General features: G+C 41.2%; 1 protein-coding gene across 3 annotated transcripts in view; it reads right to left on the bottom strand.

The window, feature by feature from the left end:
* NRG3 (neuregulin 3) overlaps positions 1 to 16,114 on the bottom strand; it is a 1,237,239-nt gene that overhangs the window by 11,542 nt on the left and 1,209,583 nt on the right. For all 3 annotated transcript variants that reach the window (XM_070782242.1, XM_019953669.2, XM_070782243.1), the window contains exon 7: positions 729 to 856. In XM_070782242.1, coding sequence (XP_070638343.1) covers positions 729 to 856 — 128 coding nt within the window. The remainder of the gene's footprint in view (positions 1 to 728; positions 857 to 16,114) is intronic.

The raw sequence follows: 16,114 nt of genomic DNA, 5'->3' as shown, positions 1-16,114 counted from the left end.
TCTTTGGACAACTTCCACAAAGACTGACAATGTATTTTTGGATGTACATAATGTCTATTCTAGCAGGTCTCAACTGTTGGCACCTTAGAACAAAGCTTTCAATTTTTGGAGTTCCAGATTCCTTATGTATAAACATAGTATGTGACTAGCAGATGCTGAGAATGTACTCAGCTTCAGAATGCTATAAAATTGAAAACTTTTATAAGATAACTTTATTTTTGGCTTTCTTCCCCAAATAGCCAATTTTATGGTCAGCATGTAAAAAAAAAAAAAAAAGTCCCACTCCACTGATAATGGAAGATCTAATATTAAACCAAGAGAAGATTTAGCAGGATTCTTCCCCCGTGAGAACTACGTGTGAAGATCTGGAACATGTGCTATCAGCTGCCTAGGGAAGAATGAGTCATTAAATCTGCAGTGATAAGGCAGGCTAGGAAAAACCATGTTTTTAATGATTTTTCAGATAGCAATTGTTTCATTCACTGGTCTGTGTCTGCAGCCTTGATGGGTATTGTTAATAAGTCCCTTTAGGCTTCTTCTAGGTGCACTGCTGCCTACTGGTCTCTCTGTCCGCTGTGAGCCGCCTGAGCATCCACTCCATGGGCAACTAGAGGAGAAGCAAGAGTGATCACCTCTCCTGAAAAACGTTGCTGTTCCTTGGTGTGTGCTGTCCAGCATTACACACTGTGTCAACACGCCCATTCCCACCTCGATTTAGCTACCTGTACCTGTGGTGTTTGACAGATTGGCTTCCTCTGTCAGGAGAAGGGACCTCTGGGAATGACTGGGGGCCGGCAAAACTTGACTCCATCATTTTCTCCAATGCAGTCACAGGATGCCTTTCCGCCGTTGAATACTGTGGGAAATCACATGCAAAGAGTTGAGCTGGAGGAAACGTTATGAGAGGAGGGCCTCTGACACTATAGCTGGGTATCAAAAAGTTACTGGAACTTACCAGTAACTTTTCCACTGGGCACTTGATCAGGAGAATGATAAAGACATCATTTTCATCCCATTTCTCACAATGCTCTCAACCTTTTGCTCCCAAAACTCTTTGTGATTAGATGAGGTCCATTCAACAGGGTTTTCCACATTAGAATCCTATCTTTTCATTTCAATTTTTACCCATGGCACACCATGCCTTTAAGCCAAAACCACCAGTATTATTTTTATTATAGTTGATATAGAATATTATTTAAGTTAATAAAAGGATTTTTTAATCCAATGTACATTTTATCAAAAAATTAACTTGTTGTTCTATTACTAACAATAGGGATTCAATAAATGCTGGCTTATTCAATAAATGCTGACTAAATGAGTGAAGTTCACAACAGAAGTTTTTCATAATTCTGAGAATTATGAAAGATGATTTAGAGTATCTGCCCACCACTCTCCAGTGTTTCCCTTTCATCTTGTTATCAGGTACTTACCATGTCTAATAAGAGACGTGTGCAAACAGTTCATTATTTATAGTTATTAACCCTTGGTTTCACCTTTGATGATGAGATATCACAAGGCACAGTAGTCTAGAGGAAACCATATAGTGATGGCACATTAAGAAAAACTTTGCCCCTAGAGAAATATTGCTTAGCATCTCAACCAGGCAGCAGTTGTTAAGTTTAACATTCCCTGGGCACTTGCACTTGAACAAGCAACAAGGAATAGCAGGTTTCTTTTCTGGAAGCTCCAATGGAAACTATGTTGAGAAATGACATTTTTTGAATGCTAATAACCAAAGAAGAGATTTTGAAATCCAGATATTCACTTGTAAATGTAGAATTTCCCATAAAAAGTATATATCTGCAGAATACATATATGAAAAGGTACATAACTGAACTCACGTACAGAGAGGAAAATCAGATAGGGCATGTTAAATTTCAGGAGTACATCCTAAATGCAAAGATTCAAGAAAAATAAGATTTGTTGCTAACTTGCTGGGGTACAGATTGGCAAAATGTTCCAAAATTTTAATCACCCTACTCTTAGATGGAGGCTACTACTTCTAGGGACTCCCATCATTAACTGTATACTCACTAGAGCATGTCACTGGTACAATTTTTAATAACATCAGAAAACAGACACTAAAGAGAAGCAATTGGAAATGAGAAATGGTCGCAAATGAATACTATACAGTCATTGAAGAGAATAAAATCAGGGTACAAGAAGTATGCATAATATGAATTCACTTGTGTAAATGACGGAAATGTAGTAAACAGATATAGATATATAAGTGTATGTATGTGTTTATATATGAACATATTTAGTTTTGTGTGTGTATCTACATATGTATAGATTTTGTATGTACATGCCAAAGCCTTTGACTGTGTGGATCACAAACTCTGGAAAATTCTTAAAGGGATGGGAATACCAGACCACCTGACCTGACTCTTGAGACATCTGTATGCAGGTCAGGAACCAACAGTTAGAACTGGACATGGAACAACAAACTGGTTCCAAATAGGAAAAGGAGTTTGTCAAGGCTGTATATCGTCACCCTGTTTATTTAACTTATATGCAGGGTACATCATGAGAAACGCTGGATTGGAAGAAACACAAGCTGGAATCAAGATTGCCAGGAGAAATAGCAATAACCTCAGATATGCAGATGACACCACCCTTATGGCAGAAAGTGAAGAACTAAAGAGCCTCTTGATGAAAGTGAAAGAGGAGAGTGAGGAAATTGGCTTAAAGCTCAACATTCAGAAAACTAAGATCATGGCAACTTGTTCCATCACTTCATGGCAAATAGAGCAATGGAAACAGTGACAGACTTTATTTTTTTGGACTACAAAATCACTGCAGATGGTGATTGCAGCCATGAAATCAAAAGACGCTTACTCCTTGGAAGGAAAGTTATGACCAAACTAGACAGCATTTTAAAAAGCAGAGACATTACTTTGCCAACAAAGGTCCGTCTAGTCAAGGCTATGATTTTTCCGGTAGTCATGTATGGATGTGAGAGTTGGACTGTGAAAAAAGCTGAGCACTCAAGAATCGATGCCTTTGAACTGTGGTGTTGGAGAAGACTCTTGAGAGTCGCTTGGACTGCAAGGAGATCCAACCAGTCCATCCTAAAGGAAATCAGTCCTGAATATCCATTGGAAGGACTGATGTTGAAGCTTAAATTCCAATACTTTGGCCACCTGATGCAGAAAGCTGACTCATTTGAAAAGACCCTGATGCTGGGAAAGAGGGCAGGAAGAGAAGGGGACGACAGAGGATGAGATGACTGGATGGCATCACCAACTCAATGGACATGAGTTTGGGTCAACTCCGGGAGTTGGTGATGGACAGGGAGGCCTGGTGTGCTGCAGTCCATGGGGTCACAAAGAGTCAGACACAACTGAGCAGCTGAAATGACCTGTTGATACATGTGTTTCTGTGTGTGCACACAACCCCATAGGATGCAGATGGGGAAAAAACACAAACTATTAAGGTGTTATCCTCGGGAAAAAGTATATTGGCAGGTATGGGCTATGAAAACTAGGAAAATTGTCAAGGTTATACAACTTTATGTTCAAAATCTCTATTTTTAAGTACTTCCAAAATAAACCACAGCATGTTAATAATGACCACATCTTGAATCAAAATATGAATTCTACAAAATGGACTTAAGAGAAGCTATTAAGAGTTCTTGCAAAATGGTTGAGCTGACATAGAACTAAAAGAAGATACGGAGATAAGTTGGAAAAGGTGGTTGTTTTCAGCAACCCCAAAATTACAAAGATACAAAATATGATGGAAGTACTTTCACATGTACTTCTTTGCTGACTAATTAAAGTTGTTTATCATAAACCATCCATGGAAAATTGAACTGAATCAATATGCTATTGAAAGGTAAATAACATCCTGAATTTCTACCTGATTTTCAAATTCTATAAAAGATCTAATAGGATTTTTTTTTTCTCCAAACTTCTAAAAAATTGCTTTATAAGACAAACTCAGGTGCTGAGAAGGCTCAGCTACAGACAGAGGTGAAAGTATCTGGAGACATCTGTGGCAAACTGAAGCTTCTGTGCTGTCTCTGTAGAGGGCTGTCAGTAGGTGACCCGGGCCAGTGTTTCTAGCAAGGTCAAGAGCTTCTAGAGAAACTGCCAAATCATTAAAAGTCAGCAGTCCGTTTCTTTTTAAAAAATACAATTTATGTCAATCCTAATTCAAGTTTGGGTCTGTTAGTTCAGAGCCTCTGCCCTGATTGAGACTTATGATCATGAGAGCTAGAGGGCCTTATTCAAAATCTGGCAAAAAAAGGCTTGAATAGAATCAACCTCTTACTTGTTCTCCTTATTCACAACATTCATAACAGATATTAAGTTTTAAATCTTTTCTTTCAGACACTTAGATTATTGTTATACTATACAGTTGCTTCCAATGATACTATTTTGGTCCATTAACACAAATTTGCCTCCAAAATTTATTGTTGTGGCTCTTTCTCTTGTAGCCTTTTTGAGAATCATTTTCATTTCAGTGGCTGCATTTAACCTAAGATGTAGGTTTAAATTGCTGGTATCCCTATCCAAGGTTGGTTGAGACAAGAGGGAACACAAAAAACCTAATAACTTGGCAATCATTCAAACTAATATTCCATATATATTAGTTCAAATGAATTTATAGACAAATTCCGTTTTTCAGTTCTGACAACTAGCTTAAAAATCATCATTCCTGTCCTTAAAATAAGAAAGAAAAAAGCTGAACACACAAAATCAATGCCTATTCTTATATCCATCAGAGTGCAGGGCAAAACAGCATTCCAAAATCTGGAGAGAGAAATGAATACACAGAATCAGTCAAGATCAGCTTAAGACACGCTGGGACATGGGATCCTTCACTGCCTGTTGTTTGAGGTGATGCAACAACACAAACAATCTAAGGGACTAAATATAACTACATGCATGGGCAGTTGGGGCAAATTATGAATAAGATATAAAACGCCAAAACCCAACTTCCACTTCCGAGACGCCCAGAATAAAAGCAGGATACCACGCATGATCCTTGCACAAGCCCCACCAAGGGGATGGGCATAGCACCTAAGCTCACCCCTGGACCCACTCCCTACCCTTACCCCATGTATGGAACCAGCTCACCCCACCTCAGGGTGTGAGCAAGGCAACCTGTCACTTGTTTTTACTCCCTCCTGTAGTAGCACAAATCCTCATAAAACACTATCTCAATCTCCTCTGGCCTCTTATCAATTTCTGTTGATTAAAGAGGCCAAGAACCCTGGTCAGACATCAGCCTAAAAGGCCAAGCTAGCTGCATTAATGAGAGCTTTCAATTAGGGAAGGATACAAAATTAAATATTTTGCTGACTCTAATATGAATTCCATGTACTATATGTTCATGCCACCATTTGGAAGGAAAGAGAAAGCTTGACTGATAGAAATTCTCTCATAAAACATACAGATTTTATTCTGGCTCTTTTAGAAGCAGTGCAACTCCGGACCCAGGTAGCAGTCATCAACTGTAGGGGCCATTAGGGATGGACCTAATGTGAGCCAAGGAAACACCAAAGCTGATCACAGACTGCAAAAAGGCAGCCCAACTTCAGGAACCTGAACAAGGTATGGCTCTAGTGATTGGCCCCCTGACCTCCCTGGCCTTCCCCAGTATTCCCCACAGGAACAGAAAAATGCTGAGAAATGGGGCTGTGAGAAGGGAAACACAGACTTCTATCCTTTATAGAAAGAAGGATAACATTCTGACCCCTGAGGCCCAATGATGAAAACTCACTAAGAGCTTACACGACGCTACCCACTATAGGCAGCATGTATTATGGGGCTTGATGTCAAAGACTTTTTTAGGAAATGGGCTTAACAGCACAGTAATACATCTGCTGGATCATTGAAAAAGCAAGAGAGTTCCAGAAAAACATCTACTTCTGCTTTATTGACTATGCCAAAGCCTTTGACTTTGTGGATCACAATAAACTGTGGAAAATTCTGAAAGAGATGGGAATACCAGACCACTGACCTGCCTCTTGAGAAACCTATATGCAGGTCAGGAAGCACTGTTAGAACTGGACATGGAACAACAGAATGGCTCCAAATAGGAAAAGGAGTATATCAAGGCTGTATATTGTCACTCTGCTTATTTAACTTACATGCAGAGTACATCATGAGAAACTCTGGGCTGGAAGAAGCACAAACGAATCAAGATTGCTGGGAGAAATATCAATAACCTCAGATATGCAGATGACACCACCTTTATGGCAGAAAGTGAAGAGGAAGTAAAAAACCTCTTGATGAAAGTGAAAGAGGAGAGTGAAAAAGTTGGCTTAAAGCTCAACATTCAGAAAACGAAGATCATGGCATCTGGTCCCATCACTTCATGGGAAATAGATGGGGAAACAGTGGAAACAGTGTCAGACTTAATTTTTTGGGGCTCAAAATCACTGCAGATGGTGACTGCAGCCATGAAATTAAAAGACACTTACTCCTTGGAAGGAAAGTTATGACCAACCTAGATGGCATATTGAAAAGCAGAGACATTACTTTGCCAACAAAGGTCCATCTAGTCAGGCTATGGTTTTTCCAGTGGTCATATATGGATGTGAGAGTTGGACTATGAAGAAAGCTGAGTGCCGAAGAATTGATGCTTTTGAACTGTGGTGTTGGAGAAGACTCTTGAGAGTCCCTTGGACTGCAAGGAGATCCAACCAGTCCATTCTAAAGGAGATCAGCCCTGGGTGTCCTTTGGAAGGAATGATGCTAACGCTGAAACTCCAGTACTTTGGCCACCTGATGAGAAGAGTTGAGTCATTGTAAAAGACCCTGATGCTGGGAGGGATCGGGGGCAGGAGGAAAAGGGGACGACAGAGGATGAGATGGCTGGATGGCATCACTGACTTGATGGACGTGAGTTTGGGTGAACTAGGGAGGCCTGGCGTGCTGCGATTCATGGGGTCACAAAGAGTTGGACCTGACTGAGCGACTGAACTGAATACAAGTAATGCTTTCTATGATTTATATGCCTGTTATAATTCACAGATCCATCTAATCCCCTCTTCATTACTCAGGCCAATTCAATACCAAGGGGCATACCCAGGAAAAGACTGGGCAGTTAGATTTCATCCAAATGCCCCCACAATTAGGATATAAGTAGCTTCTGGCATTTGCTATTACTTTCACAGGATGGGTTGAAGCTTTCCCCACCTGTTCTGAAAAGGCTGTTGAAGTCTGTAAGTTCCTTTTGAAAGACAGAATCCCTTTGTGTGGATTTCCAAAGTTCCTGCAGAGGGATAATGGACTGTCTTTTATGGCCAGAATTACACATGAGCTTACTGTGGCCCTAGGGATAGCCAACAAGCTACATACCTCTTGCACCCCTAGTCTTCAGGGAAGGTAGAGAAAATGAACCATACATTAAAGAAAATCTTAGCAAAGCTCTGCCAAGAGAATCATGAACCCTGGAACAACTAGCTTTCTATGGCACTCCTCCGGGTCCAGGTAGCCCTCAGGAGTGGTCTGAGGCTTAGCCCATTTGCCGTTACCTATGACAGGCCTTTTCTTTCTACTGACATTCTTCTAGATGATGACATGAGACAGACCTCAGATACATTATTAATCGAGGGCAAGTTCAAAAGTAATCCAGGACTGTGCCCACAAGGCACAGCCAGCTCCCACTAAAAATACAATGGAAGGGGACAGTTTCTTCACAAATTAACCATGAGGACCAAGTCCTTCTTAAAACCTGAGAAAAAGGGGTCCCCTGAAGACCAATTATTGCCAAAATGGAAGGGCCCCTATAAGGGAATTGAAGCAACCCCAGCTGCATCAAACTGCAAGGGATATCTATTGACAGTTGGGTACATTTGTCCAACCTAAAGCTTTTACCTCCAAAGACCAGGCTGGTTACATAAGCAGAACAACCCATCTGTGAGCCAGTGACAAATCTGAGATAAGCCCACCCCAAAGACAGACACCATCTACAGCTAAGAAGAACGCTGGCTTAACTTCTCTGTGCCATTCTTGCTGCTGTGCTCTGCTTTGCTCAGCCCCTCTTGCCAGGGAAGCAGCTCTTTGTGCTTGGGTTAAGGGAAATACTCCACTGCAGAAAAGCTCCTTCTATCGACTGTCCATATTGCTAGCCCTGCCAACTAGGGAAGAATGGCAAGAAAACCCATTTATCAGCATGGCCTATAAATGGATTGATAATGTCCACATCATAGAGTGCACTCTAGGTCTATAGGAATTATCTCTAACAGGATCCCTCTGGCTCACCACCAGACCCAAAGAGCACTAGGAAGGATCTTAGCAGGGCAGGGCTGGTGATACTCTGGCAGCTCCAAGGGAATGCTTTTCCAGCCATGAAATGACATTGAAAAATCTCACCATACAGCTTGGTTATATGATGAAATAGACAGAGCAGGCCTTGACAGGACTTAAGACCTCTCTTGCTTCTTTTGACTACTGTGGTTCTTGACAGTCATCTAGCCCTAGATTATCTTCTGGCAGAACAAGGTCGAACTTGTATAATACCTAACACTTCCTGCACCTGGACCGATGCTACAGGACAGGTGGAAGTTAACATTAAGGAAATAAAGGGAATCCCTTGGTGGTCCAGTGGTAAGAACTCCATGCTTCCACTGCCATGGCCCTGGGATTCAATCCCTGATCAGGGAACTAAAATCCCACAAGCTGTCTTGTACGCATCCAAACAAAGGAAGCATACACCCAAGCAGAATGGCTTCACAACTTTGGCCAGGATGATATTACCTCCACTGTCTGGTCAACAGAGGAGCCGATATCATCTAGGCTGTTTAGTGGCGGTTGTTATTCTCTGTCTTGTCCCTTGTTTGTTTAACCTTGTCATTAAGCTTCTATCTTCTAGGCTCCAACAGTTTCAAGTAAGGGTCATGATGTCTCAGAGAATTCAACCCATTCCAGTGGAGGGTATCCCAGGCCCCTAGAGGTCTTTGGAACAGTCAGCAAAGGAATCATATGCCTCTCGGGTAGACGAGGGTTTGTGGCCCCTTTCCAACAGGAAGAAGTTTCAGAGGAGACTTTCAGCCTCTTAACCCTTAGGAAAAAGAGCTGTAGAATCACTCAAGGCAGAAAATAAGACTGGCCGGGTCCTGGGACACTTTGCTGAAGTGTTTGAACCTGGACAAACATCTCCTCCAGCAACAAAACACAAAGAATCTAAAAGGGGTTAAAAATAACTACATACATGCAAACCACTTCAGCCTTCATGCCTTGAAACCTCATGAACAGTATGAAAAGGCAAAAAGATACGACATTGAAAGATGAACCTCCCCAACACACACTAGTAGGTGTCCAATATGCTACTGGAGAAGAGCAGAGAAATAGCTCCAAAAAGAATGAAGAGGCTGAACCACAGCAGAAGTGATGACCAGTTGTGAATGTGTCTGGTGGTGAAAATAAAGTCCAGTCCAATATGGAAATAAAGTTCCATATTGCATAGGAACCTGGGCTGTTAGGTCCAAGAATCAAGGTAAATTGGAAGTGGTCAAACAGGAGATGGCAAGAGTGAACACTGACATTTTAGAAATCAGTGAAGTAAAATGGACCAGAATGGGTGAATTTAATACAGATTACCATTTCATCTACAACTGTGAACAAGAATCCTGTAGAAGAAAAGTAGTAGCCCTCATAGACAACAAAACTGTCTGAAATGCAGTACTTGGGTGCAATCTCAAAAACAACAGAATGATCTTGATTCATTTCCAAGGCAAACCATTCATAATCACAGTAATCCAAGTCTATGGCCCAACCACTAATGCTGAAGAAGCTGAAATTGAACAGCTCTATGACAACCCACAAGACCTTCTGGAACTAAAACCAAAAAAGATGTTCTTTTCATCATAGGGGACTGGAATGAAAAAGTAGGAAGTCAAGAGATACCTGGAATAACAGGCAAGTTTGGCCTTAGAGCACAAAATGAAGCAGGGCAAAGGCTAACAGTTTTCCCAAGAGAACTCACAGATCATAGCAAACACCCTCTTGCAACGACACAAGAGATGACTCTATACATGGACATCACAGATGGTCAATACCAAAATCAGATTGATTATATTCCTTGCAGCTGAAAATGGAGAAGCTCTATATTGTCAGCAAAAACAAGACTGGGAGCTAACTGTGGCTCAAATCATGAGCTCCTTATTGTGAAATTCAGACAAATTGAAGAAGGTAAGGAAAACCATTAGGCCATTCAGGTATGACATAAATCAAATCCTTATGATTATACAGTAGAAATGACAAATAGATTGAAGGAATTAGATCTAGAGTGCCCGAAAAACTATGGACAAAGGTCCGTAACACTGTACAGAAGATAGTAACCAAAACCATTGCCAAGGAAAAGAAATGCATCAAGGCAAAATGGTTGCCTGAGGAGGACTTACAAATAGCTAAGGAAAGAAGAGAAGTAAAAGGTAAAAAATGAAAAATAAAAAAGGGCGGAGGGGAAGATATACCCATCTGAATGCTGAGTTCCAAAGAATAGCAAGGAAACATAAGAAAGCCTTCTTAAGTGAACAATGCAAAGAAATTGAGGAGAACAATAGAATGGGAAAGACTGGAGATCTCTTCAAGAAAATTAGAGATGCCAAGGGAACATTTGATGTGAAAAGAGCACAATAAAGGACAGAAATAGTAAGGACCTAACAGAAGCAGAAGAGGTAAAGAAGCGGTGGCAAGAATACACAGAAGAACTGTACAAAAAGGTCTTAATGACCCAGATAACCACAATGGTGTGGTCACTCACCTAGAGTCACACATCTTGGAGTATAAAGTCGAATGGGTCTTAGGAAGCATTAATACAAAGCTAGTGGAGATGATGGAATTCCGGTTGAGCTATTTCAAATCCTAAAAGAAGATGCTTTGAAAGTGCTACACTCAATATGCCAGCAAATTTGGAAAACTCAGCAGTGGTCACAGGACTGGAAAAGGTCAGTTTTCATTCAATTCCCAAAGGGCAATACCAAAGCATGTTCAAACTACCTCACAATTGCACTCATTTCACATGCGAACAAGGTCACACTGAAAATCCTTCAGGCTAGGCTTCAATCTACGTGAACCAACAACTTCCAGACATACAAGCTGGATTTAGAAAAGGCAGAGGAACCAGAGATCAAATTGCCAACATCCATTTGAAAAAGCAAACGGATTCCAGAAACACATCTATTTCTGCTTCACTGACTATGCTAAAGCCTTTGACTGTGTGAATCACAGCTGTGGATAATTCTTAAAGAGATAGTAATACCAGACCACCTGACTTGCCTCTGAGAAACCTGTTTTTGGGTCAAGAAGAAACAGTTAGAACTGGATATGGAACAACAGACTGGTTCTAAATTGGGAAAGGAGTGTGTCAAGATTATATGTTGTCACCTTGCTTATTTAACATATGTAGAGAGTACATCATGTGAAATGCCAGGCTGGATGATCACAAGCTGGAATCAAGATTGCCAAGAGAAATATCAATAACCTCAGATATGCAGAGGACCCCACCCTTATGGCAGAAAGCAAAGAAGAACTAAAGAGCCTTTTGATGAAGGTGAAAGAGGAGAGTGAAAAGGCTGGCTTAAAACTCAACATTCAAAAAACTAAGATCATGGCATCTGGTCCCATCACTTCATGGCAAATAGATGGGGGGAAAATGGAAAGAGTGACAGATTTTATTTTCTTGGGCTTCAAAATCACTGTGGATGGTGACAGCAGCCATGAAATTAAAAGACACTTCTTGGAAGAAAATCTATGACAAAACTAGACAATGTATGAAAAAGCAGAGATATCACTTTGCCAACAAAGGTCCATATAATCAAAGCTATGCTTTTTCCAGTAGTCATGTACCAATGTGAGAGATAGACCACAAAGAAGGCTGAGCACTGAAGAACTGATGTTTTGAACTGTGGTACTGGAGAAGACTCTTGAGAGTCCTTGGACAGGAAGCCGATCAAACCAGTCAATCCTAAAGGAAATCAACCCTGAATATTCATTGGAAGGTCTATTGCTGAAGTTCTAATACTTTAGCCACTTGAAGGGAAGAACTGACTCATTGGAAAAGACCCTGATGCTGGAAAAATTGAAGGCAGGAGGGTAAGAGGGAGACAGAGGATGAAATATTTGGATAGTATCATTGACTCAATGGATATGAGTTTGGGTAAACTCTGGGAGATAGTGAAGGACATGGTGTGCTGCAGGCCATGGGGTTGCCAAGAGTCAGAGACAACTGAGATACTTAACAACAACACCACTGCACAGTTGGAGCAAATTAGGAACCACATAGAAAAATACCAAAAACCCAACTGCTGCTTCTGAGATGCCCAGGATAATAGCAGGATACTAGGCATGATCCCTGAATACAGCACCACCAAGTGTCTGCCTAAGCCACCCTTCTAGCCTGACCCCTGGACTCACCCCATACTTGCCCCATGTGAGGAACCAGCTCACCCCTGTCCCCCCCACCCCTTCAGGGGGTGAGCAAGGGAAGCCAAGAACTCTGATTAGTAATAAGCTTACCTGTGGGAGAATCTGCCAGAAACTACTGGGTAGGGACACTTAAGTGGCAATTTTAATAACTTTTGGAAACTTGCATGTGGACTAGAGGGAAAGTAAAAATTATCTGAGGGCTGCAGTTAGGGACTGCTCTCACACTTTCATGAGTTCAACCTCCAGGACTAAACCAGATTCTCACAACAAAGAACCAGAAAACAAAACAAAACAAAAAACAAAACTCATATCTCCGATGAGAGGAGAAAATAACCATTCGGAAATGCGTGCAGAGTGCTCTCCATTATAAACTGTCTACTTTTCAGTGAAAAGAGACTCGACCAGAGCCTGATCTCACCCACAGGAAGATCATTTCCCTCAAGAAATGATTGAAGGTGAAAAGACAAACCATTTGCAGTAGAGTTCCAAATAATTTATGTGGATACTCTGCCTTCACAAGGGTGAGCACAGCTCTCCACTCCTTAAGTATAGGCTACACATGGTTGCTGCCTTCCAAACAGAACTCTGTAGAAAGTGAGGGGCAAGAAGGATTAACATCACAGTGGAAATGTCTGACATTTACCACTGCATATGACAAAAGAAATCATCAACAGTGATGAACTGGGACTTCACTGGTGGTCCAGTGGTTGGGAATCCACTTTTCAATGCAGGGGCTGCAGCTTCGATCCCTGGTCAGGGAACTAAGATTCCGCATAACGGGGCAACTAAGCCTGCAAGCTGTGACTACTGGGCCCAAGCCCACATGCCACAGTGAAAGATCCTGCGTGTCATCACTAAGACCTGGAACAGCCAAATAAATAAAGATTATTTTTAAGTGACAAATCATATTGATAGTATGCACTTTTGATAGGATGTGAAGAAATTGGCACTTTACCTTATTGTCTTTCTCACAAAACCCCATAACTCCAATCTAATCTTGAGAAAAACATTGAAAATATTCCAGTAGAGAAAGGAGCGTCCTAAAAAATACTTGACTTAAAAACTATCAACCTCATTAAAATAAGAGAACTGTGACAAACTGTCACAGCCAAGAGGAAGATAAAGAGATCACAAGTAAATGCAATATGGTTCCTGCATTGGGCCTTGGAGCAGAGGCAGCAATTAAGTAAAAACTAAGGACTTCTGAATAACCATGGATTTGAGATAATAACATACACAGTATGAGTTCATTAATTGAACAAATGTCCCATATCAATGTACAATGTTAATAATAGGGGAACCAGGGTAGAGCATATATTGGAAATTTCTCTACTAACTTTGCAACTTTTCAGTACATCTAAAACTGTCCTAAAAAATAAAGTCCACTTAATTTTTTTTTAAATTTAAGCAAAATATACACATCAATAATAATAATAATAGTAATTTAGAGACAAAGGCAGTATTCATTTTTATTTTAGTTTCTGGAGTAGCTCAGCTGTAGGCAAGGTGTAAAACCCACTCAGTCAGCAAAAGTCTGCACAAACTCTCCTTAAGGGCAGCTTAACTGACCAGGATGATCGCCTTTGACATTTTATACTTGTGCCTACAGCATTTGTTATGGTTCCTTCCAAAATGTGTACAGTTCCTCCCTGCGAGGAGTTAAAATGGGCAAAATTTTATCTCGTTCATCTGATGGCGTCCCCAGTGAAGTTCAAGTGCCCAGGCCAGCGCCTGCCTGGCTCTCCCATCTTAACATTTCTATACAATGTTACAAAATATGGCAGTTGATTCTATGTTTTTTCCCTGTACTTAGACCTTGACTTCCTGTGTATATAAACATGCTTTGTTAAAACTCCATTTGTACAAATGTACAAAATGTCTCTTTAATCATGAAAGAGAAGATGGGACAGACCATTCACTGATCCTTTCAGCATGAACTCAGCTGGTTTTCTTTCAGAAGCCCACTTAGACCCCAGACAGTACCCTATTTCACGGGGAAGCACCCATCCTGACTGGCTTCTCTGAAAGCCCTCCTTGTGGAGATGCTGCCGGGTGCTGAGGATGCCTGCCGATGTTTGCACCATCGCCTGTCTTGCTCCTAGCATGCTGTTAGTGGTGCCCTGAAATCAACAGACCTGTCAGATGAAGTAGAAGCATATCAAAAGTCGAGCAAGATACGCTGTTTCCAGGTCTGTCCCCTTCAAGCAGCTGGAGTCAGAAGGTTAAGTGAAAGCGGTGTCTGTGTTGGAAAGCAATGTTGACAGCATTGATAATCGCCTGGTCTGGGATCCCAGGCAATAAAGACAGGAAGGAGGATATTGTTAAATGGTTTCTACGGTTTTCAAGGTCTTGTCTCCACCTTGCTCTCAGCTCATCTAGGTCTGTATCAAAAAGTTCTTTATTGCAAACCTGACTTGTGAGCCCAGAAGATGGTGAGACTGAGTGGTTATGGCATGTTTTAGAGCGGGGTTTCATCTGGATCTCTAAATATGAGTAATTAAAAACAACTTGCCAGTTGTGGTTATTTTAAGAATGTTCGCACCATGCACCAGAGCTGGGAGAACGGCAACAACTGCTGTCAGACGTTAACACATTCCACTGAAGAGGAATCACAGAGCTAGACATCATTCCAGACACCCGGCACAGCGAGTGCGCCTCCCGACCCCCGTCCCCCACCCTCCACCATCTCGCCTCATCCAGGCTTCTGCTCCAACCAGGGGAACTGAGCACGCTCCCCTCTTCTCAGAGAGCGCTTAGATCTTCCTTCTGCCAGGCTATCTCCCGCTTCTGACTTCTATAAGTTCTAATAGCTCAGTTCACTATTGGCTGTAGCCTTGGCACATTTGTTTGTGGCATTCTTCGATTAATATCTATCACCGACAGTCATCAATAAGCTCCTAGAAAGTAGGAACACTGTCATTTTCGGTCACCATTATATCCCTGGTCCTTATGAAATGTTTAATACATATTTGAATCCACAGGTGAATTATTAAGAATCTACAGCGAATCTGTAACTTAGAATTTGATATTTAAAATAAGAGATCAGGTTTTATACTAGAGCTGTTGAAAATTAGCTTCAATTCACAGTTTAAAGAAATCACCTCTTCTGACCAGCTCCTATCAAACTATCTGATGCAATTTAACTCAGTCTCAAGACTCAGTGTAAACGTCACCTATTCAGGGAAGGCTTTGCAGATTCCCCTATTCAATTTTAGATGCCCTTTTCCATTACTTGACTAGACAGACCTTTGTTGGCAAAGTAATGTCTCTGCTTTTCAATATGCTATCTAGGTCAGTCATAACTTTCCTTCCAAGGAGTAAGCGTCTTTTAATTTCATGGCTGCAGTCACCATCTGCAGTGATTTTGGAGCCCCCCAAAATAAAGTCTGACACTGTTTCCACTGTTTCCCATCTATTTCCCATGAAGTGATGGGACCAGATGCCATGATCTTCGTTTTCTGAATGTTGAGCTTTAAGCCAACTTTTTCACTCTCCACTTTGACTTTCAAAAAGAGGCTTTCTAGTTCCTCTTCACTTTCTGCCATGAGGGTGGTGTCATCTGCATATCTGAGGTTATTCATATTTCTCCCAGCCATCTTGATTCTAGCTTGTGCTTCTTCCAGCACAGAGTTTCTTATGATGTACTCTGCATATAAGTTAAATAAGCAGGGTGACAATATACAGCCTTGATGTACTCCTTTTCCTATTTGGAAGCAGTCTGTTGTTCC

The sequence above is a fragment of the Bos indicus genome, chromosome 28 (genome assembly GCF_029378745.1).
Source record: "Bos indicus isolate NIAB-ARS_2022 breed Sahiwal x Tharparkar chromosome 28, NIAB-ARS_B.indTharparkar_mat_pri_1.0, whole genome shotgun sequence".
Classification (NCBI taxonomy): Eukaryota; Metazoa; Chordata; class Mammalia; order Artiodactyla; family Bovidae; genus Bos; species Bos indicus.
The sequence above is the reverse complement of the archived record's forward strand: the minus strand, read 5'-3'. Positions and strand labels throughout refer to the sequence as shown.